Source organism: Peromyscus californicus, unplaced genomic scaffold, assembly GCF_007827085.1.
Source record: "Peromyscus californicus insignis strain IS unplaced genomic scaffold, ASM782708v3 Scaffold_4__1_contigs__length_199733344, whole genome shotgun sequence".
Lineage (NCBI taxonomy): Eukaryota > Metazoa > Chordata > Mammalia > Rodentia > Cricetidae > Peromyscus > Peromyscus californicus.
This window is the reverse complement of record NW_026294562.1, coordinates 6,574,623-6,600,081: the sequence shown is the minus strand read 5'-3', so window position 1 is coordinate 6,600,081 and position 25,459 is coordinate 6,574,623. Positions and strand designations below refer to the sequence as shown.

The 25,459-nt window shown below is 43.8% G+C and overlaps 1 protein-coding gene and 1 long non-coding RNA gene across 9 annotated transcripts in view; one reads left to right on the top strand and one right to left on the bottom strand.

Moving 5' to 3' along the window:
- Window positions 1-25,459, bottom strand: part of Gpam (glycerol-3-phosphate acyltransferase, mitochondrial) — a 64,336-nt gene that overhangs the window by 24,347 nt on the left and 14,530 nt on the right. For 2 of the 7 annotated variants that reach the window (XM_052760245.1, XM_052760252.1), the window contains exons 1-5: window positions 13,171-13,334; window positions 8,144-8,233; window positions 7,131-7,261; window positions 5,792-5,914; window positions 3,144-3,217 (exon numbers count right to left, since the gene is read on the bottom strand). In XM_052760245.1, coding sequence (XP_052616205.1) covers window positions 3,144-3,217; window positions 5,792-5,914; window positions 7,131-7,232 — 299 coding nt within the window. In that variant the 5' untranslated portion in view covers window positions 7,233-7,261; window positions 8,144-8,233; window positions 13,171-13,334. Of the gene's footprint in view, window positions 1-3,143; window positions 3,218-5,791; window positions 5,915-7,130; window positions 7,262-8,143; window positions 8,237-8,918; window positions 9,035-13,170; window positions 13,335-25,459 lie in introns of those variants that run through there. The other 5 variants (XM_052760246.1, XM_052760251.1, XM_052760248.1 and 2 more) reach the window with 5 other exon arrangements.
- LOC128124013 (uncharacterized) overlaps window positions 9,177-25,459 on the top strand; it is a 30,508-nt gene continuing 14,225 nt past the window's right edge. For both annotated transcript variants that reach the window (XR_008222813.1, XR_008222812.1), the window contains exon 1: window positions 9,177-11,125. This is a non-coding gene — a long non-coding RNA (uncharacterized LOC128124013). The remainder of the gene's footprint in view (window positions 11,126-25,459) is intronic.

Below are 25,459 nucleotides of genomic sequence, written 5' to 3'. Positions count from 1 at the left end.
CACACCCTCTCAGCAAGTGCTCCAGCACACCTCCACTAGAGCGGCTTTCCACCCGCCGATGGTCCTAGAGGTCAGAGTGCTATGCTGTCATTTTGACTCATAATTGCTTTCGTATATTCTCAGGTAAAACTGAAACTTCAGGGCTGGAGAGTGGCTCAGAGGTTAAGAGCACTGGCTGCTCTTTCAGAGGTCCTGAGTTCAATTCCCAGCAACCACATGGTGGCTCACAACCATCTCTACTGGGATCTGATACCCTCTTCTAATATGCAGGCATACATGCAGTTAGAGTACTCACATACATAAAATCAAAAAAAAAAACCCTGAAACTTGGAAACTGTTTGTCAATGCTTAAATTGTCTTATTTTCCTGAGTAGTAATCTAAATCTAAAAACAAAAGGAAAATTTGACTTTCTCACTAGTACTACAGAGGCACGCAAGTGGGGTGTTAGCCGTTAGCTGTGCGGGCAGGGTAGGCAGAGGTGTGCATGGCTTAGAGCTACAGTGTGGTATTGTGTTCCCCAAAATATTGTGTACCTTAATAAACTTATCTGGGGTCAGAGAACAGAAAAGCCACAAGATACTTAGGCTAGAAAATGTTAAGCACACGCCTTTAATCCTAGCACTCCAGAAGGAGAAATCCCTCTGGATCTCTGTGAGTTCAAGGCCGCATTGGAAACAGCCAGGCATGGTCACTCACGCCTTTAATCCCAGGGAGTGGTGGTAGAAAGCAGAAAGGTTTATAAGGCATGAGGACCAGAAACTAGAAGCATTTTGGCCTGGTTAAGCATTTGGCTGGTTAAGCATTTGGCTGGTTAAGCATTCAGGCTTCTAGCAGCAGTTCAGCTGAGAGCTATTGGGATGAAGACACAGAAGCTTCCAGTCTGAGGAAAAAGGACCAGTTGAGGAATTGGCAAGGTGAGATAGCTGTGGCTTGTTCTGTCTCTCTGATCTTCCAGTGTTCACCCCATTACCTGGCCCAGGTTTGATTTTATTAATAAGAACTTTTAAGACTCATGCTACACTACAGCCATAGGCTACACGAAGCAGACTTGGAGGTCTCTTCCCAGCACAAAGGGCCATTTTCTTTATTAAAGCATTCTTCCAAGATAAGCCCTGAGTCTCAAAGGGAATTAAAAGCTAATCAAAGCAAAGACATCCAGCTTCTGAACATCTCTGTTTTTCCACTGTAAACACACATCAGATCTATCTAAGGGAAATCGTATACTCTTGTAGGTGACAGCAACTATGTGGGATTAGCTGGGGGTACACAGAGATATACTTTGGAATAAGAAGCTATGCATCTCTCTGTGTAATGATTTGAAACCATGTATGACAATGGCATAAGGCAACATTATTATTATTATTTCCTCCACAGTGATACTAACAGCAGATTCAAACATGAGGTCAATAACTCTGAAAAGAGGCCAAGAGTGACTGTCTGTGAATAACTCCTCATGTCTCCTGACACCTCCTTTCCTGTCTCCAGCTTCAGAAAGGTTAACTCGGTGTGTTGCATTCTCACTAAACCCTGTTCAGTGAACACGTTCAGATGATTACTACAACAAAAAGCCCAAGCACTCTCTGAAAGGCCTGTGCAGTCTACTGAAACATGGCATCTGTGTGGTGTGAGTGTGGGTGAGCAGACACCTGAGCACGGAAGAGAGACAGCACAAGAATGTGCAAATGGACCTGGGGGTGTGCAGCAGGACAGTGCACACCCCATGCTTCTCAAAGCTTTTAGCCTTTGTCATTGAACACACAAGCAGCTGCACAGGCAACTTGCTTCAGGGAACAGTTTGGGCTACCGTCTCAAGTTGGTGTCTTAACTGCTCCAGTCAGGGCTAACAGACAAAACTTTTGGCTTCCTATGTAAAATGTCTATTTATATGAAGAAGAAACTGTTTCTTTACTTAGGACCACGGTCATGTCAACTAAGAAATGGGAAATAAAAACAAATTTCATGGACCAGTCTTTCCTCTCTGCTTTAAATTTAAACCAAGAAGACAGAGAGGAACCTGAGAAACGGAAAGAAAATACTTGGATTTGGACTCTGGTTCTATCACAAAGGCAAACTTGAACACACAAGCAGGACTGTCACCCTCACACAAGACCCTCTTCACCTAGTGAAGGGCAGTGCCGTCGGGGACCAGATCCACACACTGCACTCTTGGATCACCTTGCACAGAATTCCAAGCACTTCTCATCACCAAGAACACCTCTGCCGCCTCGGGCGTCTGTTCTTAGAACCGTAAGGACTGCTGGTGTCTCTGGCTGCTGTTCCTCTGGTGACACACATCTTCTAACTTCCCTTATCTGCTTGTCTTACATACAGCCAAGGCCCTTCCTCCCTGGCACCTACCAAGTCCCTATGGACTGGAATTGGGAAGTCAGAACTCATTTTTTAAATTATCTTCGGTAAATAATTGGAAGAACATTTACTGCATGGAGGGGGCCAAGAGGAGGGAGAAGGACAAACGGATAGAGAGTCGAACCTGAGCACAGTACAGTGATGTAATCATGCAAATATAACGAAACTCGCCGTTCTATACAACAGGTGCTCACTAATAAAAGGGGGCATTTACTCAGGACAGAGTATGTTCCAGGACTCTTCAGAGCGAGTCTAGAGAAGATTTTTAATCATTTGTGTTTGAAATTCCTGTGTTGGTGTATGACTGCATGCATGTGAGCATATATGGCAGTCAGAGCTGACCTCAGGAGCTGGCACTCTCCTTCCATCACTGATGCCAGGAATCAGCCTCGGGAGGTCATCAAGCTAAGCCACCTCATCGGCCACATTTATGTTTTTGAAGTATGAAACAGTTACAACATACCATACGACATTCAAACCTTTAATCTCTTGTCAAATACTTCCTACTTCATAGCAAAAGTCAGTGTCTTGATGTTTTAAAGAATACCACAGGTGACAGCTACCCCACATGCGGAGGCCTGACAGCAGAGCAGCAATTAGCTGGGCTAGGCCTCCAGCAGCTGTCCTGCTTCTAATCTTTAGAGGAACTCACTTGTATCAAAGGCTCACATTCTATCCACTCTAGAAACCACAGGTACATCTTAAAGTATGCTAATTAGCATTACAGAGTTTTACTTCTAAGACTTAGTAGAAGTATAAAAAAATGCCTTTTTACCTTGTGTGAGTTTCATTGATATAAATAACGTTCCGCAAACCCAGAGATGGGATACTGGGGTTGAAAAACCTCTCCTATAAAAAAAAAAAAAAAAGAATGTACACATGAATTCCCAGCTGGATTAATGGTCATGAATCCCAATAATGTCTCTAGACATTTCAAATTCAAGCATAACAGTAGGAATTGCTGCTTCAAAACTTACAGAATGAAGAAAACACATGTTTTATTAAATAGTACTTTTTATACTTTAAAGATAGTCCCAAACTCAAATTTAACTTTGAAACCCTAAAACCAAAGGCCATGGAATCTTTTCCCTTCCCCATTCCTGCTCCCTCCCCTACAGAGCAAGACCTACAATCAGCCTCAGTCACAGAGCAGGACCACAGTCAGCTTCAGTCACAGTCACAGAGCAGGACCCACAGTCACAGAGCAGGACCCACAGTCAGTCACAGTCACAGTCACAGAGCAGGACCACAGTCAGCCTCAGTCACAGTCACAGAGCAGGACCACAGTCAGTCACAGTCACAGTCACAGAGCAGGACCACAGTCAGTCACAGTCACAGTCACAGAGCAGGACCACAGTCAGTCACAGTCACAGTCACAGAGCAGGACCACAGTCAGCTTCAGCCTCAGTCACAGAGCAGGACCCACAGTCAGCTTCAGCCTCAGTCACAGTCACAGAGCAGGACCACAGTCAGTCACAGTCACAGTCACAGAGCAGGACCACAGTCAGCCTCAGTCACAGTCACAGAGCAGGACCACAGTCAGCTTCAGCCTCAGTCACAGAGCAGGACCCACAGTCAGCTTCAGCCTCAGTCACAGTCACAGAGCAGGACCACAGTCAGCTTCAGTCACAGTCACAGAGCAGGACCACAGTCAGTCACAGTCACAGTCACAGAGCAGGACCACAGTCAGCTTCAGTCACAGTCACAGAGCAGGACCACAGTCAGCTTCAGTCACAGTCACAGAGCAGGACCACAGTCAGCTTCAGTCACAGTCACAGAGCAGGACCCAGTCAGCTTCAGTCACAGTCACAGAGCAGGACCCACAGTCAGTCACAGTCACAGAGCAGGACCCACAGTCAGCTTCAGTCACAGTCACAGAGCAGGACCCACAGTCAGTCACAGTCACAGAGCAGGACCACAGTCAGCTTCAGTCACAAAGTCACAGATTTCAGTGGCCCCCAAATTCAAACAAACTATTATCCTAAATACCACAGTTACTGTTGAATTAAACCCCTCTGCGCACAAGACACATGAAAATTACCCATTATATGAGGAAGAAAATTGAGGCTGCCAAAACCTAAGCATTCAATCTCAGATATTTCCATTCTCTAAAACAACTGAACACCTAATAGTCACCTAAAAGTACACCTACCAGTCACTCTCTTTACAGATCTTAAAAGGACAGCCTAGCCCTTTAACAATCAAAACAGTAAAAGTCCAAAAATAAATGCAAAAAAAGTGTCAACAAGATGTAAAAATTACTGCAATGAAATCTCTTTATAAAAAATTAGGTTTTCAAAGAATGGATGTCAAATATCAAGAACTATAAAAAACTTTCTAACAAATTATTTAAATGAACATAGGAGGAATTCAAGATCAATGTAGTTCTATCCATTACTACCTCTACACAAAAAGCAACAGCCTGTTACAATATACCCACTCAACCCCAGGCCATAGCCTCACCACCACCAGTAATTCCCTATGCAGCTCTGGCTGACAATACACTCTAGCGCTGCAGGTGCAATACTGTGGTGGAGAACTGTAGTTAAGGCATTGCCTTGTGATCAAAATTAGAATTAGGTGAGAGGCCAGTCTACAAAGAAAAGCCTTCTATTTAAGCCTTTGTTTCCACTGTCCTCTATATGCAAACTGGCCTCACTCCTGGACTGGCATTTCCATGCTCCTGCAGTGGTAACAGAGTCCTGTGTTAAGGCACTTACACTTTAAAAGGCGCATCTCTAGCAAGCCGTTCTTGAGCAGACCTGGATGCTACACAAGAACTGCTCCGGCTCTGTCTGGACCTCACCAATGTTAGCAAAGCCATCTAGGCCAGGCTCAGAACTGGACCGCCGGCCAAGCCAGACTCCAGTAGAGAATTCACCCAGCACAGTCAGCCATCCGCACAAGTTCTAAACAACCTCTGTTAACGACAGTTTCCGAGTCCTAAATATTTGGTCCATCCCAAGAACAGCTTAACAACTAATACAACCTTTCAAAACCCTAACTCTGCTTAGAACAGGAGGGAAGGAAATACTAGGGTTGCTAACTCATCCCTCTACCAAATGCCATTAGCAGCTCACCTTTCACCCAGTCGGCTCTTCTCAAAGAACAAGGAAGGGTGTGGCATGCTTATCGCTCAACAAAATAACAAAAAACCAAGGACATTCCTGGAGGCTAAAAGTCAGCACCCAGCAGGTATTGAGCACTACCCCATCAAGGCTATGGATGTTAACTCAAAGTAAAATCTTCTCTCCCCCTAACTGTGGACCAACATTATTGAATAAATGAATTAAGTCCATTTCTTTACCTGAAATGTTTGACTTAAAAACAGGGGTCTTGGTTCTGAAGGAGTCAAATCCATTAAGACCAAACAACAAAATCCACAAAACTAAAGCCCTCTGTGATGAGCAGGGGAGTTCTTACCCAGCTCTGTGGCGTGCAGGAGTAGCAGCACCTTCCCACAAACGGCCTCTTCCGGCTCATGAGGCTCTCCTTCCATTTTAGCGTTGCGGATCTGAAGAAGGTAGGTTTGAACCCACAGTCACCCTGATAAATGTAAGGCAGAAACTGTGTTTAAATGGCATCAGAACTGTTCTCTTGGTCTCTAAAACTAAGATATTTCAAATAAAAGAGAAAATTATGCTGTTTCTTTCTTTGGGCAGTATAATTACATGTGCATTGAGTGTTTTCATGTAAAGTATCTTGCTCCACAATCATCACTTAGAAAAAAGTTTGTTACATAGGAAAAAGTTGATTTCCTAAAAACATAGTTTGTAACAGTTGCTAACTGCTGGATACAGCATTCACAGGTTTTGTCACAGTTTTGATGTTCACCAAAGGATGAATGGATAAAAATATGACATACATTATTACCCAGTGGAACATTATTCAGTCACAAAAAGGGATGAAAGCCAAAGCAGCCTGGAGTTATGTTAACAATAGCCAGGCACATAAAGGCAACCACTGCCATTCTTCCATGTATAAGCTGAGATGTTGGTTAACAAAAGTGCAAAGGTCAAAGGGGCTTCTGACAGTGGGAGGAAGAAATCAGACCCCTGAATCCCTGTGCTCAGTCAACCCTGAGCCCTTCCAAAACAGTCCCACAGGAAAACTAGGAACGCCTGACACAGTGAGCTGTTGTTCTTGCCATAGTCAGAGGAAAAACAAAGCATGCTTAATGACATTGTTATCAAGAGCATTTAAAGTTGGAATGTGAAGCGGAGACAGTTTGACTAGAGTCAAACCCTGTTCAAGGGTATGCAGACTCCTCTTTAACTCTGGGTGTGTTTATTGTTCAGATCTCACTCCTATGACAGTCTCTAAAAAACCAAATACTGAGCCGGGCGGTGGTGGCGCACGCCTTTAATCCCAGCACTGGGGAGGCAGAGCCAGGTGGATCTCTGTGAGTTCGGGGCCAGCCTGGTCTCCAAAGCGAGTTCCAGGAAAGGCGCAAAGTTACACAGAGAAACCTTGTCTCGAAAAACCAAAAAAAAAAAAAAAAAAGAATTTGTAAGCATACTACCCAAAACAACGGTTACTGTTTATGCCTCCAGACAAGTGATTTGCTTTTTAATATAATCATTATTTTGAAATTTTCCATCCAGTTTTTCTTCCCAATTAGTACTATCAAAAATTTTAAATTATTCTTAGGTTGCAAAAACACCACTTCTAACAGCTGGAAGCAGTTTCTGTGATGATTAATCTCTACTTGATATAAGGCAGACAGCTCAGTAAACTATTCTAAGGTTTCTCTTCCGCTTACCCAATCCTCACTTGTGTGTTTACACCGGCCAAGGCTGTATTCTGATGAACTGGGCAGATAAGAAACATCTATTGTGCCAAGCGTCACTGAAGACTCATCCATGTCACAATGTGGCAGTCCCAAATCATGTGCTGTAAAAAATAAGTACTATTCAAGGAGGCATCCAGAGACTTAATGCCAGGTCTGAAAATGCTGATGTCTACACCATTCTGTTCGGCAACAAGGTATCAAATGAAATGACAGGTTTCTAGTGCCGTGAGTCGCTGCATCAGGTCGGTGGTAGAGTGCTCATCTGGCCTGGCGTGTTTATGTTTCTGTTATGCTGCCCTGACCCCAGAGGAAAAAGTCAACATTTGTATACTAGTATTTCCTGAACATACAAGGATGCAACATCTGTACCCTTCAGATTCCTGAGCAAAACTGCCATAAATATCACTTGTAAGAATGAAAGGCTTAATGCTGGTATGCAACAAATAATTATTGCACTTTGTTAATAATCGATAATTCCTGAGAGGATGAAGACATAACTTTTTATTATTCATTTATGAATATGTGTGCATGTTTGTGCATATGTATGAGTGTCTGAGGAGGCCAAAAGAGGGCATCAGACCTCCTGGAGCTAGAGTTCCAGATGGAGCTAGAGTTCCAGGTGGTCAGAAGGCACCTAATGCAGGTGCTGGGAACCAAACTCTGGTCTTCTGAAAGATCAGCAAGCACGCTTAACCACTGACCCATCTCTCCAACTACAGCATAAGCTTACTTAATACAATACACGTCATATGTATGAGTACAGCTTTCTTATACAATCTGTAATTATTTTAGCTGTAGGCTATTTCTCACCTAGCATTAGATTCTTTTTGTAAAATCCAAAGATCACCTTCACTTAACAGTGTTCTCTAAAGGGAAAACTTGGACTCTTTACAATCCCCACGTGGATTTGTTCCAGTAACTGTTTAGCCTCAAAACAACTGCAACTACATAAGCTGACACCAGAGACCCAGAAAGCACAGCACCTGGGGCGAAAGTTCTTCTGTAGCATAAAGATTCGGCCCTCGGCTACCAACTTCCGGTCCAGAATGGCCACACAACGGGGGAGCACGCTGCTGCTTGAGAAAAAAAATGAGGCGATCAGAGGAGGGAAAGGAGGCTAGTGCCAAGAGAAGTCCCCGCCTTGCTCCTCCCGCCCCACAGGGTTTACCCGAGGTCAAGGCAGATTTTTTTTTTTTTAAACAGGAGAGGGGAGGAGAATTTTAAAAAGAAAAAACTAAAATCCTAAAGGGTACAGACAGCTGTGCTGACCAGGGCAGAAAACAAAATCTGACAGGCGGACACAGGCAGAGGCAAGCGGGCCGGCCCCCTCTGGAGTTCAAAGCCCCGGCTGCACAGCCAGCGTGTGAATTTGGACAAGTTAGTTAACTGCTACGCCTTGCGTTTTCCATCTGGCAAATGAGAAGCATTAACCCGACTCAACTGTCAGGGCTGCAGGGAGGGCAGGGGTCTCCAGAGCACGCCCACGACACCGTGGAGTGCACAGCGCTCAGTGCCACCACGCGTGGCTGCCGTCAGCGAGCGGTCCCCAGAGCCAGCTGCTCGCGGAGCGCCCTGCTGCCTCGGTTTCCCCGGGGGTCTGAGACGACAGCCCTGCCGGTGCTTCCACCGCAGGCGGGTCCCGCGGGCATTCACGTGCCGACCCATCCCGGAGCCCGGCCCACTTCAGGGGGAACCCGGAGTGCGCCCGGGACACTTGCAAAGCCTCGGGCGAGCCCGGGCAGAGGGGCGCCCACGCACCTGTCCCCGCGCTCGGGCCCCGCGGCGTCCCGCAGCCGCAGCCCGCACCACGCGCTGTTCCACCAGCCCCGCAGCTCGCGCCTTGGGCGCCCGCAGCTGCCAGCGATCCAGCTCTGCGCCTGCTGCAGCGGCGCGCGGCGATGACGCAAGCGGCGCGCGGCAGTGATGTCAGGGGCTGCCGGCCGCCCGGCCTTGCATAATGCCCCTGGCTGAAGGGTGCGCGGCGTGCGCTGAGCCTGGGGAGTGAACCTAGTGGTTGCGCTGCCCATGCTGCATGCTTCGCGCGACGGTCGGCGGGTCGGTCGGTCTGTCTGTCTGTCTTTCTGTCATCTTCCTTGTGTGGCTCACCAGACCCTGCGGTGGAGTGTATGTGGGCTGTGTAGGTTTAGGTACCTAAGCGTGATCTTGCCCTTTTATGAGATGTCTGAGAGTAAACTGAATCTGTTACGAATGTGGAGGCAGGGGTTGCTAAAGGCAACGTTGTGAAATTTCTGTGAGTGGCTGAGCCTCACAGGGAGAAAAAAAATGAAGAATGGACAAGGTAAGGCTTGAAAGATACAAAGCCTCCAAGGCAGGAAGAGTCAGCTTTTTTCCTTTGAGGTATATTGCGCTAAATAGTATATGCGCTGAATGTGCTAAATGGCCACGTTCTGCCTTCCTAGGGGTGTTGAAATGTACGTTTCAAATGTTCTCACCACAAAAACTGCTAAGTGTTTGAAATAATGGTATGCTAATTAGCTCAATTTAGTTACTTTGCATTGTACTCAGAAATCATTAACAGCACTTTAGTTCATATGTGTGTATATAAACTTATATATGAATTTACAGTTAAAAATGCCTTTTTTAAAACAGCTTGAAGAAGTCCCGATCAAACCTTACCTCACTTGAGCCATTTAAACAAAACAGCACTGGGCAGCAAGGGGCTCTTTTGCAGTATTTGTCAAAGCTATTGGCAAGGCCGATGGTTATCAAAAGCATTAGCAGTTTAAAATGAAAACGATATACCACTCAGCACACATGAAGTAGGAACTAGAATCTGGGAACACAGATAATTAAGACATGGTCTCTGTTCTCAGGTCACTGCTGTTGGTTCTTGTCCATCTTGCATGCTCTCACCCTAGTCCTCTGCTCACATACATCTTTGTGCACAAATAACCCAATAAAAACTTAGCCAGAACTCCCTAGTATTGAAATCCCTGGGCCCAGCACCTCAGGCAGGCCTACAACAGAGAGGCCTCTCTTTTCCCACTCTTCCTCAGCAGTTGTCCCTACCATGGTCCTGAGACATGCTGTGCAGTGCATATTATGCTCCTCCCAGCACTCCACAGTCCCTAACCCGGTTCTCCAGGCCTTCCCTGTTCGCTCTGGTCCTCAATTATCACGTTCTTCTGTGACATCTCAAAGATTAACCATAGCACCATGTCTCCAGTCCTCATCAGTCTATGTCAGAATTCCACAAGGTTACAAACTCATGATGGCAGTGCCCTGCACTAGAGTCCTAATCAATGCTCAATGCCATGTTATAATAAGCACCCCATAAATATCTGAAGCGGAGGCATGAGAAAAACACGACTTTCTTAACTTGAACTTTCTACCTCTCTCTATAAACCCATCCTAAGAAGCAAATATTCTCTTCTGGGAAACAACCCCAGAGAATGGAAGAGGATGTTCATAGAATAAGCAATACAGACCTTCTTGAAGTCAGAGACCCTGCCTTTATTTAGCTTCACATGTACCTTAGCAAAAAGCAAACATACTTCACCAAAGTTCTGGAGCACTGTATATTGGCTACAAAGAGTGATTCTTATCCCAAAACATGAAATTTTGTGCATAGGATACTGGGCCCTAACAACAAAACAAAAAATAATGGAAGGAAAAAAAATAAAAGCCTTAGGGTGATAAAGAAAACAACATGAAACAAAGTAGAAAGACTGACAGAAATTCTAAAATGTAAATCAGAGGGAAAATGTCTTACATAAAAGTCGTTTGTAGGGACTCCTCTTGCACAAGGATTACTGTATGTGTAAATGTGGGTTGCCATGCCAAAAAGTTCAGGTTACTTAATGAAAATTGTTTTGGAAACCGGTGACACCCTAAGCAATCTCTTTTATCAACAGAGTGAATTATAGTCACCAGTCCAGCCCGTCAAGATGGAGCAATGAGTGAATCCACTGCCTGATTTAACACAACAAAAAGCAAACAGGCAGGTATAAAGCAATAGTATTCACACATCAGACATCATGTACCTGAGACTGACAGTCTTGGGGGAGGGAAGCAAGTGAGCTGAGCCCTATAATTACGTTGATTTATCACCTAGAAAGAGTCATCAGGCTTCAATACAAAAAGGAGGTTTAGGTAGTCTATAAATTGAGGAGCTAGAACTGAGACACTATGGGTATTGGAGCTGGAGCAGAACACCAGAGGAGAAAGCTATGTGGCACAGGGAGCCGTGAAGACCTGCAGACCTCAGTCCAGTCTTGAGCTAATTCGCCTACACATGTCAGGAAGCTATCCACTTCCAGGGAAGAACACAGAAACATATGAAGAGTGGAGAGAGCACTTGTTGTGGCTTGCACAAGATGGGGAATTATTCTTGTTCCTACAAGTCAGAGTTAAAAGATTCTTGGTGGTCATGCTGTAAAATGCCTGATCTTCAGAGTCTGAAAACCCCATAATTCATGATATAAATGATCTCACCTCAGTAGCAGAGCAAAACTAGCCTTACAATAAAGTCTATTATGGTCCTATCTAACACATCTTAAAAAACAAGATCCCCCAGCCCCCTGGTCAATTGCTTTAAAAAAATGTATCTTAGAATAATGCATGAGAATACTCACAGGGAATAAAAAATATCCTGTATCCTGTACCTCACAGTGAAGTTCTCAGTGTTGTCAAATTGAAATTATTAGGTATGCAAAAAAGAAGAAAGAAAGACAGACGGGAAAGAGTAATGCACACCAGAAATGGGGAAACCCATAAATTGAAAATCTTAGATATAATAGGTTAATAGCAAGTAGAGTAGAAACATGTAAAAAAAATTAAGCCAAACTAGCCTGGAAGAGAGACTATAGCTCGGTTGGTTGATGGCTTGCCTGGGTAGCGTGCATGAAGCCATGTATTCCATATGTAGCACAACCACAACGTAAGAGCAGATGTGGTGACATAGACCTTTAATTCCAGCACTTAGGAAGTAGAGGCAAAGGATCAGAGTTCAAAGTCATCCTCCAGTATAAGGTGAGTTCAATGCCTGCTGAGCTACAAGAGATCCTGTCTCAAAAAGATCCAAATCAGACAGACGTTATGAAGTCACTGAGATTTTTAAAAATGTGTAAACGCATACACACTTGTGATGAGTTAAGAACAGATTAAATGTTACTGGAAAATGAATTACTGTAGAACACTGTGTCAGAACTACTCAGAGTGCAGCACTGAGGACCCGGAAATTAATAATGAATACGGCATCAGGGACTTCAGGCACATGCAACTGGTGTCCCTGAAGGAAAGGAGAAAGGTAAACACTAAAAGAATTCATCTCTAGAAAATGCAGGCTATAAGAAATGGTACTGGCTTCCAAACAAAAAGTAAAATGCTGTAGCTTGAAATCTGAATCTACACAAAGGTACTACAAGACCATAAGGACCCCCAAGGAATGTTCTTACTAAAATCTCCTTAAAAGATAATGACTACTTACTACAAAAACAAAAGCAATATATACGGAGTTGATGGCATGTATAACTAACATGAATGACAGCAGCAGAGAGTTCAACCCACAAAGACAGAAGGTGACAGAAGGGACCAGAACCCAAGCCTTTCTCACTGGGCTCCACAGTTTTTCCAACATTTGCAAACACTGCCTATTTAATGGTCCATCTCCAAAAGGCTGCCCCTGGTGATCAGAAGGAACCTGAGTATATTTGTTTCAGTTGTTACCGATCCACCTACAAATGTCTACTTCTCCAATCGAGAATAGTATTAGCTGACTTTTCAAAATCAACTCATGCAGGAACCATGGCATCCCTTGATCTAAAATATCACAATTATTCTAGAAAATTCTAGTCAGAGAAATCAGTTGAGCAATGAAGAGACTATGCTTTTTTCTCATCATCTGCTTTTCTCCAGGCTCCTTTTGGTTATTTAATTATTCAGTAACTGTTTACAAAGCCTCTCCTTTACGCCAGGCACTCTGCTGCACACACAGCTTTAACAAGACAGCGCCGTCTCTTCTCTGGAGTGGAGAGTCTGGTGTACTTACTCAACTCCTGTTAGTAATTGCTCCCCAAAAGATTCAAAGCTCCGCTTGGACTGTGGCTTGTGGCTTCTGAGGTTCTCCTAGTCTCTCTCCCTGAGAGAGCTGCTGGTCTAGCATCTATCTGTCCTTTCTCTCTGATTTTGTTCAGGGTGATCTTTTGCCAGGCTCTGAGAAAAGAATGAAGCGAGGTGTCTAAGCCAATTATGATAATCTCATTCCCGAATATTGCAACTGTTGCTGCAGCCAAGATGGTCACGTGACTTAGTCCAGGGCAATGTGACCTAAGAGAAAAGCTACTGTGGGGATTGCCCAGCTTCGCTCTCTCAGTTAAAGGGACATAGCAGGCATTGCTGCCTCCCCGCTTCCCCTCGAGTCCAGCTGTCTCCATCTTGTCAGATCCCCATCTATTTAAACCACTAACATTTAGCAGAACTCTGTTCCTCTCAGGCGAAGGCACATTTGCTTTGACTTTAATCATGGCAGTTCTTGCTGCTAGAATGACTCAACCATGTGAAAGAATAAACAAATAAAAGGGAAGGGCTTTAGAAATCAGCCTTACTAGCTCAGCAGGCTAAGGGCTGGCCGTGGAAGGCGTGGGCTCTATCTTTTAGAAACGACCTCAGGCCATAGGGGATTGAACATCCTTGACTCACTTTGGACACATTCATAGCACTGGGAGGACCTCACTTTCACTGAAAGTTGCTTCATAGGTGAATGGATAAGTAGATTAAGCTCCAAATAAACTCAAAGGAGGATTTGAGTTAAGTATGGTGTTGGCTAAAAACAGCTGTAACTACATGATACCTTTGGACTGATATGCCTATCATATCTTTATTGGTTTAAATAATAACACTTCAAATCTGAACAATTCAGTGCAGCAAATAATGACCGATCTCACTCCTAGAAAATTCAGGACCCTCCAAAATGCTACACCATAAAAAGTGGTTCCAGCCAACAGCCCCACTTAGTCTTAAGTGATACTTTCTTCCAAGGTTTGAAATGGAAGTGCAATGACTGATGGTAGTGTAAACTTCTGGCTTAGGTGTTGGGCATTGGGCCTCAGTTTAAGAAAGAAAAGACAGATAGAGGCAAATAAAAGTCCCCAATACTGAAGCTAATTTTAGTGAAAGATAATGTTCTAAGAATGTACCAAGGCCAGCATTAATGAATGCATAAGCCGAGGTGGGGGAGGATCCACATGACAGTCTTTCAGAATGGCCTTCAATTCCACCAGGAATGGTCAGACTTCCAGGAAACCTGTCCTGGCATGGCCTAGTGTCTAGCTGATAGAGTGAGGGACAAGGCTGAACTTTTTAGGAGGAAAACAAGGCAGAAACTAGGTGGATTCTAGACCACCAGCCACTAGCTGTGCCTCAGGGTAGTGAATTAGTTTATAGAAACTGTTTATAGATGAACCGGGTGAGCAATCAGATAATAGAGAAATTAGCTTGGATGTCTTTAAAAAGCCAAGCTATCTCACTCTTATGGAATGAAAGATATTTCCTCTCTGCTCTAGAGTGTAACCAGACTTAGCTGTGTAAGTCCTACATTTTCCTATCAGGGAGGCCAAGCAGCTGCAGTCTGTGATAGAACACAAAAAGAATGAGAAGCTGCCTGACTGGGGTCTCTTGACAAGACAAACTTCACAGAGCTGTAGTTTCTCACTGGAAGTTCGGTTTGATTGTGTGAGAGAGGAAAGTTGTCTGGGGGGGGGGGGTAGAATTCAGCATAGCCCAGACACTGAGAAGCGAACAGAGGTGAGGAATCTAACTGTGGTTCAAATTATGAGGTCCCTCTCATCCAGAACGAAGTGCTGGAGGCAAACAGACCCTTCATGGTGAAGTGAGTCTTTGGAGCCTCAGGGAAGGCCCACATGGTGGAGCTTGTCACAGAAGAAATAGAGCTCTGAGAGCCCCGCAGGACCCAGGCAAGGATTAGGAAGACCCAGCAAAATGAGTCAGGGCTTCCACATGGTTCTCCATACAGCATGCATACCCAGGTAAGGGACAGGGGCGGACTTCTAAAGATGATCATTTTTGACATCTGAGGAATGGCTTAAAGATGGGTTAATGCAACATTCACTCATTCACAGCCCACTCAGAGTCTGTTGGGTACCAGGTGTCTTGCTAAGTATTGGTGGTAGAAAAATAAAAATGTCATGCATGGATCTGGTCCTGGTGAGTAAAGAGTCCAGTGGACCTTGACACACAGGAGAGGGAAATAGGATAAGAGGTAATAAGCAAATAAAATAGGAAGGATGAAATAAGGACTATCAAGAGTCCATGTCACAGACTAGTGAGGAGAGCAGCCTTGTGACAGTCATGGTAAGACTCTAACTAGACATCAGTAGGCTGGATGGTCATTATGTAACCTTAGCACTCAGCAGATAGAGGCAGAAGGACTGGGAACTCACCCAGTCACCCTTAGTTACCCAGTGAGCTCAAAGCTAGCCTGGGCTACCTGAAACCCTATCTCAATAAGAAGAAAAAAAGTTAATACAAATGAGCCTGTCAATCTGTCAATTACCTGGATGGGAAAATGCCCTTTGGAAAGATATCTGTTCCTAAAATTTCAAGAAATGGAGAAAGTCTACCTAAACAAATAGGTCAACGTAAGGGTTAATCTGGCCAATGTCTACTCTCGTGGAAGGAAGGTGTTTTCCTAAACAATCATCTCTGACCATTGTGAGAGCCTTTCCTTCCTTGAGGGCCTCTTTGGTCGTTGTTCACTCTCAGCCTTGAGAGTGCCTCCTGTTCTAGAACCACCTTTTCTCACCTATGCTCTGCTCCATCTCGTCTTAAGTCATATGATGAGCATCACAGAGCTGAGAATCCCAGGGGAGCCAGAAACCCTAGTCACATTCAGATAGTGTTTCTAGGTGGAGGGCTCCACACTTACCCAGGGTGAAAATGACTTCCCATAGAAGGAGCACAGAGAATACCTGAGCAGGAGCCAAAGAAATTCCAGAGCCCAAAGAGAAGACAGAGCTGGAGAGCTGAGCCAAGACCAGTGAGGCTGGAGGAGAAGGAAGCCGCAGAGGAGGTCAGAAGAAAGGCGGGAGCAGATACAGCACAGTGTTGTAGGCCACGGTGAGTTTGAAAACTTAAGTTGTGACATAGGATATGAATGTCATGCTGGGGTTTGCATCTCTCTCACCTTGTTAGATTAGGTAAGAGCCAACAGACAGGTCTGAAGATGGGAGCAATCTGGAAGGAGGAGTGGGCAGTGGCTTGGGAGCTTTGCTGTTCCCAGGAGCCTGCCTGGGGCAAGTTGGCAGTGCAGGAGCTAGTGGGCAGCAGGTTCATTTTGTAAGCTGCCTTTATGCTGCACTTGCTTTGTGCCAAGCACAGTTCTGCGCACATTGTAGGCACTGTTTCAGGCTGGCCTCTCAGCCATGGAGCAGCCAGGAAAACACAGTCCATGCCAGAGAGCTCGAGAGTGGGACTTTCACACGGAAAACCACTTAGAAAGATCCTGGAATTGCCCTGGGAGGGCTCTGTGCCCAAGAGCACAGAGCAACCCAGAGATTAGCAGAAACACAAATCACTATGCTTCTAAAGTCTGGAGAGACAGTCAACTGGAACACAGGAGGCAGGCTGCCGAGAGGAGCCTAAACCTCAGAGCCACCGCCCAGCAAAAGGGCCAGAGCCTGCCTTTCCCTCTCTCAGCACTTTAAACACTGGGCGACCTTCCTATGAGCAAAAAACAAGCTGCAGGGAAGCCTGACCCATCATTTCCCCAATAAGAAAGCGTGGGCAGGGGCCGGGGTTAGAAAGGATCTGATGTCAAAAACGGAAATGCGGGATCTGTCCTTCCCACGGCCCTACAGGCTAGGAACTACTTACACATCTACTTCCAGATAGGGAAACTGAGGCACAGAGGGAAGGTCAAGTGAATGTAGTTAAGTGGCAGGACCCTCTCGTGAATTTAGATGTCTGACTCCAGAACACATGCCCATAGTCTTACATAGCCTGGCAGCTAGGGCTGGGATGCCATGTCCTTAGCCTGAGAAAAGAGATTCTTTTATTAAGGCCCTCTGCCTGAAGAGCACAGAGCACCGTCACTCAGATCTAGTTAACTGAATAACTGAAGGGTTCACTGGGAGATCAGAGCTCCCCACCCCCAACACACACACACACACACACACACACACACACACACACACACCCCTTTATAGCAGAATGTCTGAGAGTTCTGTGAGGGATGTGGAGACAGAGTCTGCTTCCCCTACTGCATGTGCCCTGCTCTAACCCTCTCTGACCTCCATGTCACCTACCCGGATTGTTGATTATCTATATTCACTTACCGACTGTATTATTTGGGAGTGAAAATGAAATAATGTATACAAAATCCTTAGTACAGTACCTGCCACAGGTGGGATTTCCTCAACGGCAGCCATCATTATGCCTAGTTGAGATGTGCTATGGACATAACCATAGTTCTTTGACAGTTCTCATCTCCAGAGATCTATGGTGTAAAGCCTGTGCTTGGAAAACACACTCCTTGTGGAGTCCTCAGGCTTCCTTCTGCATGGCTCACTTAGTGAGCTTCCTGAGCACAGTCCCTGTAAGAACTGTTTGCCAATAGGCATGCAGAATCTGCCCAAATTAACCTCTGTTGTCTTAGCGCTTGGGGTCGTTTGTTGCTGCATCATAACTCAGCTCATCCTGACTGGCCCGGAGGCACTCTTGTAAGTAAGAATCCCACTCTCTTGAGCTTGGATCCCAGCAAAGATTCTTCTCCAAAATTCCAAAGCTCACATAAACCCTTCAGGTTTGTTTTCTGGCAAGAGTGCCTCTGGGCCAGTCAGGATGAGCTGAGTTATGATGCAGCAACAAACGACCCCAAGCGCTAAGACAACAGAGGTTAATTTGGGCAGATTCTGCATGCCTATTGGCAAACAGTTCTTACAGGGACTGTGCTCAGGAAGCTCACTAAGTGAGCCATGCAGAAGGAAGCCGAGTATTGACAGACACCTCACTGATTGTCAAGACTGCGGAAAGACGACCTTGCCCTCTTCATCCATGTGTCAGTCTGTTCACATTTCAGTAGCTACAGTAATCCCACCAAGCATGTGGGAAAAGAAAGGAACAGCCCAGATGTCTCCAGAACAATCAGTGGCAATTCTGGTGGGCTGAGATAAAGCAAAGGCCTTAATCTGAGATGAAGAAATAGACGGAGTTCTTAGGAGCCAGGCCGGTGCACATGCCAGCACAAAGGTGTGTCTTCGTCTTCACTGGGAGCCTGGCCATTGCACCTCTGAAGACACATTTGTACAGGAAAAACTGTTTGTTCCTAAGTATTGTCTAAAACTTTGTCTCTGAACCTTGTCATTTGTTCTTGAAAGACACTGGGCAAGTTGTCTGGAAAGGAAGATGCTGGCAGGAATGAAGGGATACTAGGCATCTGGTCTCCCAGAAGGAGCCTGGGAGACTAGAATACCTCCAAGGGAACTTTTCTACTCCTGTGAGTTCTATAGTTTACAGAGCAAGTCGAAACTGAGTGTAAGGAAAACCAACTTCCCCTGACTCGACAACCCATACCCTCCTGAATTCCTTTCCACCACTGGATATACTTCTCTTGATGTCCTCTGCTGGCTCAAGGCTCTCCTCAGTTCTACCCCACACACTCTACTTCTCAGACCTGAAACTTCAGCCTCACCCTAGACTTCTTCCCATAACCAATCCTACGTGAAGTCCCATCTGTGTTATCTCCAAGGTCTCCAAGAACACATCACTCACCTATTTCCCTTCCCTCCACTCTAGCCTAGCCCAAGACACCCCTATCTGGGAGGCAGAACAGCTTACTGCGGGGTCCCCACATCTAGTCCTGCCACCCTCTGCCCTTTTAAGCATCCCCTCCTCACATTATCCAAAACAAACATTTAAAAAGACAACACAGGTCATGTCAACACTTATCCCTACTCCAACTGATTAAAATTTATTCAATTGTCCCTTACACACTACTCTCAAACATATTCTCTACTGCCTGTCAAAGTTTGCCTTTACAAACTTCCTCCCTCTGCTTTTTGGTTAATTTGGATAATGGCTTGTCTATCTTGTTGGTTTTCTCAAAGAACCAACTCTTTGTTTCATTGATTCTTTGTATTATTCTCTTTGTTTCTATTTCATTAATTTCAGCCCTCAATTTGATTATTTCCTGGTGTCTGTTTCTCCTGGGTGAGTTTGCTTCTTTTTGTTCTAGAGCTTTCAGGTGTGCTGTTGAGTCGCTAGTGTGAGACTTCTCTATTTTCTTTTTTTTTTTTTTTTTGGTTTTTCGAGACAGGGTTTCTCTGTGTAGCTTTGTGCCTTTCCTGCAACTCACTCTGTAGCCCAGGCTGGCCTCGAACTCACAGAGATCCACCTGGCTCTGCCTCCCGAGTGCTGGGATTAAAGGCGTGTGCCACCACCGCCCAGCGAGACTTCTCTATTTTCATGTGGGCATTTAGTGCTATGAATTTCCCTCTTAGCACTGCTTTCATAGTGTCCCATAAGTTTGGGTATGTTGTACATTCGTTTTCATTGAATTCTAGGAAATCTTTCATTTCTTTCTTTATTTCTTCCTTGACCCATTGGTGATTCAATTGGGCATTATTCAGTTTCCATGAGATTGTAGGCTTTCTGTAACTTTTGGTGTTGTTGAAATCTAACTAAGCCATGGTGGTCTGATAAGATACAGGAGGTTATTCCAATCTTTTTGTATCTGTTGAGATTTGCTTTGTGACCAAGCATGTGGTCAATTTTAGAGAAGGTTCCATGGGGTGCTGAGAAGAAGGTATATTCTTTTGTGTTAGGGTGGAATGTTCTGTAGATATCTATTAAGTCCATTTGAGTCATAATGTCTGTTAGTTCTCTTATTTCTCTGTTAAGTTTCTATTTGGCAGACCTGTCCATTAGTGAGAGTGGGGTGTTGAAGTCTCCCACTACTAGTGTAAGGGGTTTGATGTGCAATTTAAGCTTTAGTAATGTTTCTTTTATGAATGTAGGTGCCCTTGTATTTGAGGTATAAATATTCAGGATTGAGACTGCATCTTGTCGGATTTTCCCTGTGATAAATATGTAATGTCCTTCCCAATCTCTTTCACTTGATTTTAGTTTGAAGTCTATTTTATTAGATATTAGGATAGCTACACCAGCTTGCTATAACAGGAATCTTAAAAGTTCTTATTAATAAAATCAAACCTGAGCCAGGTATTGGGGTGAACTGGAAGATAAGAGAGACAGAACAAGCCACAGCTAACCTCACCTGGCCAACTTCTCAGCTGGTCTTGTTTCCTCAGACTGGAAGCCTCTGTGTCCTCATATCCGAATGGCTCTCAGCTGAACTGTGCTGCTAGAAGCCTGAAAGCTTAACCAGCCAAATGCTTAACCAGCCAATCACTTCTAGTTTCTGGTCCTCATGCCTTATATACCTTTCTGTCTTCTACCATCACTCCCTGGGATTAAAGGCTCACTTTCTGGGATTAAAGGCGTGAGTCACCATGCTTGACTGTATCCTTGAACAGATGGATTTCTGCCTCTGGAATGCTAGGATTAAAGGTGTATGCTACCACTGCCTATCCTCTATGTTTAATATTGTGGCTGTTTTGTCTCTGATCCCAGATAAGTTTATTAGGGTGCACAATATTTTGGGGAACACAATACCACCACAGCTTGCTTCTTAGGGGACACCCATACAGGGGGATCAGGATCTGTCCCTGGTGCATGGGCAGGCTTTTTGGAGCTCAGTGCCTTGCACAGCCTTAGTGCAGCAGGGAGGGGCCTGGACCTGCCTCAGCTGAGTGTGCCAGGCTCTGCTGACTCCTCATGGGAGTCATGATTTGGAAAATGTGGGGATGTGGGTGGCTTTGGAGGGAAGGCTGGGGGGTGAAAAGAGGGAAGAGGTAGGATCTGTGGTTGGTATGTAAAGTGAATAGAAAATTTCTTAATAAAAAAATGAAAAAAAAAGACTTAACTGAGTCATCCAGTCTAAAAATACAGAGAATTTTGATGCCTACATTTAAAAATTAAAAAATCTGTGGAATTTATAATAAGAAAAACACCCAAACTCCCTCCCCTCATTTTCTTATCATGCTTTCTCTGAATTTAGCCGCCTTGGCCTCTAGTGTTAGTTTGAATGAGAAATGGTCCCATAGCCTTGGGCATTTGAACACTCTGTCCCCAATTGGTAGCATAATTTTGGGCATTTTAGATGCTGCATCCTCGCTAGAGGAAGCTCATCACATGTAAAAGCCTTACACCACTTCCAGTTCACTCATTTAGCTCCATGACTGTGAATGAGGATGCGAGCTCTCAGCTTCTTGCTCTGGCTGCCATCCCACCATGATGGACTCTTACCCCTCTGGAATCACAGTCCCAAATAAACCTTTTCTTCTCTAAGTTGCCTCAGCTCTGGTGTTTTATCACAGCAACAGAAAAATAATACAAGTTCTTTCAGTTCCTCAAGAAAGATACATCTGCACTTCCCAGAGCACACTGCTTCTTCTTACAATGCAGAAAAATGACAATGGATTTCCTGTCTACTCCACACCCCCACCAACATCTGGGTCAGAGTTTAAGAAGCAATGTAAGCACAAAGAGAGTAGGTACTAGATTCCCAGAAGTGAGCAACTACACAAGATGAGGGGCTGGGGGCCATGGACCAGAACAGTGGTTCTCAACCCTCCCAACATTGCAACCCTTTAATACAGTTCCTCATGTTGTGTTGACCCCCAACCATAAAATTATTTTCACTGCTACTTCATAATAGTGATTTTGCTACTGTAGTGAATGATATATAAATATTTTTGGATACAATATTTTCCCAAGGGGGTCTCAACCCACAAGTTGAGAACCACTGGACTAGACTATCACAGCCATAAACAAAAGCCAAGTTGAAGATGGGATCTAAATACACTTCTGCCCAATAATCATGAAAAGACATTTCAAGTATTTAAAGGAAGGACTAGAAGTGGCCAGAGATGGTCTTATGGCTATCCTTCCTCTCTTAGCATCAGCCTTTGTTAAAGGAGAGAATTTCCATGAAAAGGAAGATATGATACTTCCAAAGAAAATGGCCCCCATAGGGAGCAGCACCATTAAGAAATATGGCTTTGTTGGAGCAGATGTGGCCTTGTTGGAGGAGATGTGTCACTATGGAGGTGAGTTTTGATGTCTCCTAAGCTCAAGCTATGTCCAGTGTGGCACACGGTTGCCTCTGTTGCCTGCAGACCAAGATGTAGGACTCCCAGCTCCTTCTCTAGCACCATGTCTGCCTGCATGCCTACATGCCTCCATGACAATAATGGACTAAACCTCTGAAACTGTCAAGCCTTAACTAAATGTTTTCTTTATAACAGTTGCTGTGGTCATGGTGTCTCTTCACAGCAATAGAGACCCTAACTACGACAGGTCAGAACTATTTTGAATGTTTTCGGTTTCTAATGAGTTCAAAGAAAACTAGGACTTCACTTGTTAAGTGTAATTGAGAGGAAGATCGACCAAATTTAATCAACACTTTTTTTAGTATACTTCTGAGAAAATTTGTTTTTATTACTTTCAAAGACACAGAAAAGCTCAAAGATTTTCTTTTGGGAAATGTATTCACTTGGGCATTAGAAACATGCTCTATGCAAATGTCTTTGGTTTTTAACTTAGAAATTTCCCAAAGAAATGGTTTCCAAAGTAAAGAGTTAGTCATCAACCAACTTGTCATTCAAGGTGAAGAATAAGTCCATCTCATTACATAAATAGGACACAAAGGAAAAAGTAAATACAAAGTGAAACTACAGTCGAGTGTGGTTTCAGTCGAGTCTAGTTCGGCTGTCATTCATCATGTCAAAACGTCATCTCCTAACACAGAAGCAGATACTAGGGGTGGCTTTTCCATTATCCAAATCCCAGGGGAAGTCAGGTTGCAGCTCTCTCTCCCTTTGTTCCTGTTGCCCTACCATTGGCTGGATCATGAAGCCAGCTTGTCACTCAGGGTGGAGAACACACCCATCTCATTGCACTTTTTTTTCTGCTTGTGTTACAGCGTGACTCCATTTATCAATGATACTACAGTTACTACATTCAAAAGCTGTCACCAGTTCTGCTCATGTGGCCCTGCTACATTTCCACAAGTCATGTGTAAATTATACACAAGAATTGTAGAATTCCTAGGAACTTTAGTTAATGTATAGGTAGATAAATGTCAATACCAGTGAGGTGGTTTTTCTCTAGGTTATTTATAAGTGAAGTCCTTAGAGTAGTCCATCTAAATTTCTAGGTCACTTGCTCATTAACTACTGAACAAATACAATCTAGACCAAGAATTAATGATTATCTAAAGCCTCGGCAATTGATCAAATACTGGAATGAATGGAATTTTAGCTTCTTGGAGATAAGACTGACTTGATTCTTAACTCTACAGAGTTGGGACAAGCCCATGCACACTATGTGAATTTTAAATAATGGTAATAGTACCTAAAATAAAATGGCCTATGTGGCTAATTAACCCCATGTATTTAGCTAGAGTGACTCTCAGACAAATTGTAATTAAGCAGAACAATCAACTACCTGGCCTCAACATATGACTGGCAAACTTTTATTATTCTAAAACCGTGGTGGCACATATATGTATCCTGTTATTAATTAGGAATGTGCTTTGGGATTATAGCAAGGCATCGCAGCTGCTCAGACATGTCCAATAGTATAATTATTCTGAACTCATACTTAAACCTGATCAACTACATATCCAAATTTTTTGAAGGAATGTTGATGTAAATGCAATTATGCAATTTGTTTTTAATTCTATCTATCATCATCTCGATATCATCTCTTTATCCTATAACTGTCAATCTTCCTTCCCTCCCTCACTCTCTCACTTATCCCCCTTTTTTGCATGTGTAAAGCAAAGCTTATAATAATACTTCCTTTATACTGCAACAAGGGTTTAGGGTTAAAATATGTCATGTGTATAATCCAAACACTTATGAAGTTGAAGCAGGAGAATAACTGCTAAGTGTGAGGCCAGCCTGAGCTATATAACAAGACCTTGTCTCAAAAATCCAAGAAAAAATATGTTTCTGAGATAGTCCCTGATATATAATAGATACTGTGGTGTACCTTTAAGAGAACTGGACAGTTGATCCAGGTATCAATACCAGTTGTCAATGTGTATTGACAATAATAATTGATAAAGGAGTTATTTGAGAACAACAAGCTTCTCCATCTTCAAACCCAGACCATTTTCCTTTTCTGATTATAAACTTAGAGGCTTTGTTTATGGGGGTAGTAACTGCACTGTTGACAGAGTTTGTAAAGCAATAATTCATAACTTTGTGACATCAAAATAAAGATCTTGACCCTGTGGAATTTCAGGCATTTTCTCTGGAAAACTCGGTGTGTACATGCTTTCATTTCTTCTTAGCCAGTTCACAATCACTTCTAAGGTCATTCATGGGCCCTGAACTTAAGAATATGTATCTATAGTATGACTAATATACAAAACAATGTTAGGTTCCTTTAAAATTTTAAAAACAGGAATACTATATGATCCACCCCACTTCTGGTTGTAATTCCAAAGAAAATGAAATCAGTGTGTTGACGAGACAGCTAAACTCCCGTATCTATTAAAGCATTATTCACAGTAGCGAAAATATAGAATCAATCTAAATGTCTACTAATGGATGACTATATAAAACACACACACAATGAGAAAACTAGTCAGCTTAAAAAAGAAAAACAAAGAAGTCCCATGATTTATGGAGACAATGGTGAATCTGGAATGCATTATACTAAGAATCATAAGCCAGGCACTTAAAATCTAATACTCTATAACTTAGAGTTTACATTGACTATGAAAGTGTTGGGCTCAAAGAAGCAGAGAGTATAATGGTAGTGACCCAGGCTGGCAGAAGAGACAAACAGTGGGAGATAATATATTTGAAAATTGCTGAGAGAGTAGATTTTTAAATGTTCTCACCACCAAAAACCACGACATGGTTGGGTGCTGTGGTATGGTCTATATGTCAAATCTATTGCTCTGATTGGTCAATAAATAAAACACTGATTGGCCAGTGGCTAGGCAGGAAATATAGGCGGGACTAACAGACAGGAGAATTGAGAGAACAGGAAGCTGAGTGAGGGAGACACTGCCAGCCACCACCATGACAAGCAGCATGTGAAGACGCTGGTAAGCCACGAGCCACATGGCAAGGTATAGATTTATAGAAATGGATTAATTTAAGCTGTAAGAACAGTTAGCAAGAAGCCTGCCATGGCCATACAGTTTGTAAGCAATATAAGTCTCTGTGTTTACTTGGTTGGGT